Source organism: Pundamilia nyererei, unplaced genomic scaffold (genome assembly GCF_000239375.1).
Source record: "Pundamilia nyererei isolate P.nyererei 1_Seehausen unplaced genomic scaffold, PunNye1.0 scaffold00303, whole genome shotgun sequence".
NCBI classification, from domain to species: domain Eukaryota; kingdom Metazoa; phylum Chordata; class Actinopteri; order Cichliformes; family Cichlidae; genus Pundamilia; species Pundamilia nyererei.
This window is the reverse complement of record NW_005187704.1, coordinates 172,185-175,772: the sequence shown is the minus strand read 5'-3', so window position 1 is coordinate 175,772 and position 3,588 is coordinate 172,185. Positions and strand designations below refer to the sequence as shown.

General features: G+C 41.2%; 1 protein-coding gene across 1 annotated transcript in view; it reads right to left on the bottom strand.

Moving 5' to 3' along the window:
* Positions 1-3,588, bottom strand: part of LOC102206441 (sphingomyelin phosphodiesterase 3-like) — a 26,116-nt gene that overhangs the window by 15,434 nt on the left and 7,094 nt on the right. The window contains exon 3 of the mRNA XM_013915432.1: positions 2,494-2,583. Coding sequence (XP_013770886.1) covers positions 2,494-2,583 — 90 coding nt within the window. The remainder of the gene's footprint in view (positions 1-2,493; positions 2,584-3,588) is intronic.

Below are 3,588 nucleotides of genomic sequence, written 5' to 3'. Positions count from 1 at the left end.
TGATATTTAATGGATCGGATTACATTTTTTATTTTTCTCAGATATCCGATCCAGTAATTTAGGTCAGTATCGGACCGATACCGATACGTAATATCGGATTGGTCCATCTCTAGAAATAACCACAGAGAGACTTCAAGAAAAAAAGTGCTGCTGATGTCATCAGTACCATGGGACACCATGGTAACCAAGGATGCTGAGCACGGCCACTGTGTGGAGTCGGGTTGTTCGCCCTGTACTGGTGCAGAATTTGTCCAGGAGCTCCAACTCCCCATAAGAAATGCCAAAGCTAATGCAACCAAACCTGGCCAAGTCAAACAAAACTTCCACATCTTTTGCTAATCAACTTAACTCAGACAGCTCAAGGAAAGACATGAAGGAGAAGTCAGAAAGAGAGGACTGTGGTACTATATATGTATATCTGACAACACTTACACAACGAGGCTGTTGATGTGGATCCTTGAGATAGACAAGAAAACACATCGTATGTACTAAGGCTACTCCGGGCTGTATAAACATTGACTAAAAAATAATTTCTCTGCCAAGGCTGGAGTTAAAAACGGGAGGGTGCAGGCAGTCTCAACAGTAAAATGAAACATAATCTTGCTAACCCTTCTGTCAACTCACATTTTCTTTTCCTGCTACAGAGATGATCCGCTTTAACTCTTGCTTTTATTATCATCATTCAAGTCAAATAAATTCATGAGACTATACTATACAGTGGTTTGGCAATACAGTCAACATCAAACTGAGCACATAGCCAATGCAAACAGAGTTAGATTACAGCCTTCGCTTCACTTTGGTTACTTTAATACAGCTCATAGCAGATTTTAACAAAACAGCATGAGATTGTTTGCCTGAGGCATTAAAAAGTTGCTGAAAGTTCAAAACAAATCAGTGTATTAGTGAGTTGTGACATTAGAGGCAAGCAGAACTGATAACTGAACAACTCTAAATCTTAAGACTTTCACTGCGTAGTAAGATTAAGGTTAAGGAAACAAGGAAAGGAGACCTTTCCTGCCTTTCTACTGGGTGTTTGACATAATGAAAGTCTGCATTTAAGCTAACCGTATGGCAACATCAATGGTAAGGTCAAAAATATGAGTTAAATGAATCTGCTTTTGTCTTTTGCGTTAGGCTCACCCCCACCTGGTGACCCAGATAGACTTAGATTTCATGGTATTTTTGACCATTTGGCACATCCAAATGGAAATGCTTCTAAATACTACAGGGCCAAATTCCATGCATGTGGCTAAAACACCAACAAACCTTAACCCTAACCTTAAATTAGTTTCCAGACACCTGTCAAATGTAGGATTTTGTTACTCCTCCTCTTGGAAATCAACAGTAAATGGCACCCCTGAAAGGGAAAAACACACTAATGTGTTAAAATATAAAAGGAAGGAGTTCCTGAGCAGGAGCACGTGTTGGGTTGGGAGTGAGAATGTGTTGCTTCAGCTTGCTTGGGAAAGTACAGATATGCCTCAGCTTCCCTGTTTTGAGTGGTTAACATGACCTCAGTTTTCTGGTCTCATAAATCCTGAAAACACCAACAAGCTGTGAAGGGAACAAAATAAATATTCTTTCACACCAGCTCTGGCCACAGCTCCAAAAATACATCGAAGACCACAGTGAGTGTACTTGCTGGCTTTGGCGGTTGTTTAATCTGCCCTCTAACATGAACTAAAACGCATCATGAAAAGAGATGTGACATTTATGAGTGGGGGGGATTTTTCTTTTTTTGCTGAAACTTCAGTCATGTGAACATATTGCCACGGCTTTTTATGCCAAGTTGGTCTCATGCTTTTCCTTCTTTTCCACAAGATTTAAAAGAAGTATGAAATCCTGCCGTTTGCCACCAGAAGAGTCAGGAAATTGCTGCACACTCTGTCAGTACAACATCTGACAATATCTGGCAGCTTCAGCTCTCTAGCTGTGATTTTTGGCTCACTATTGTATCCATTCAGGTCTAATCTTCTTTGGATAAGCTTTATGAAATGGGATAATCTTCCTTCCCTTTCTTTCACTGATTCATTGATCAGTTTTTTCTTTCCCCTCCAACCTCCCTATGTCTAATAACAGCAAAACAGGCAGTGCCAATCTGTTTCCCCGGCTTGCAATGGAAAATATGCCTGTCCAAATAAATAAGCCCTTCTCTAAACAAGCCCTTTCACTCGGTCCTGCCCACACTGTCCCTGAAATACCGCTGGCCTAAAAAAACGCTCCATATCCAGACCAAAACCCTCCAGTCTTCTGCGTCACTAATGCCCATGTATCAGCCTGCTGTACTGGGTGCATTCTGACTTAGCCAGCCTGAGCCAGATTAATGCCTGCTGCACTCTGCAGGCACCGCATGGATCCTCGGTGCACGCAGCAACACCTGCATTTTACAGTCAGACTGTAACCGAAGCCGGTGGTGTACATATTACTACAGTGCGTATGGAGCGACCGTAGAGGAAGATGTGCGTGGGCATGTGTTGGGTTGTGTGTTGTTACCCAGAGCCCATGGTTTGTCCTCCCCTGGCCCCAGGCGACATGGGTCCTTGTATTGAGTAAAAAGTGCGTGCTGCTGCTCCAGCTTGTCCTCTGGAAAAATACAAGTGTGCACACATACACAGTGGAAGGTTATACACACAGTCAGGAAAGTCAGTTTTACTCCAAACATGGCAGAAAAGTCCCACATTACTGATTCTTCTTTAGGAGGTCATAGTTGCTTAGCTGCTAGCATGCTGTGCAGGGCAAAACACGAGTTAAGTATAATAAAATAAATCAGTTTCATTATTATTTATTCATTCATTTCATTTCACTTAAGTCCCCTTTTAACCTCCACAGCTCTACACTTTTCTTTTTCCCTCTTCATTCTCTTTACAGACCTTTTCCCCTCCCTGAGCCTGCTTGTGTGGACTCTTTCAGTTAAAAAGGGAGTTCTTCCTCCCCACCGTTGCCAAGGACTTGACCTTTAGTGCTTTCTATTTCTGATACCAACTGCAGCTGGTTTAATTATGGTAAATGGTAAATGGCCTGCATTTGTATAGCGCTTTTACTCAGTCCCTAAGGACCCCAAAGCGCTTTACACTACATTCAGTAATTCAGTCATTCACACACACATTCACACACTGGCAATGGCAAGTTACATCATGCTTGTGTTTGTGAGATAGCTCTTTTGTATGAATGCTTTTTATTATTGTCGTCTTGCATTTATCTAATTTAATGCAAAAATTAAATGTGGTGAATAGTTAGTCTTATATAGTTATTAATTAGCTACTAAAAATCTTTTATTTTTCATACCTTTTCTCCCACTCTATCCGTCTTTTTAATCCACTGCGTTGCTTTTTATTGCTAAGTCTGCTTTACAACACAAACACTTTTTCGCACTGGGATTTAAGGGATAAAGAGACAGCAATGCTTCTTTCTGTCTTTTATGTTGGTGCTGTTGATGGTGGTTATATAAATAACACCAGTGCAGAGCTCTGGTTAAAGCTGTGGGTATACAGGAGGCCTTCAGGTACAGTACTGAGCTGCTATTCAGTCTTACTTAGAAGCATTCAGAGCTTAATTCACATTTTATTTTTGCATGTACAATTGCAGTGT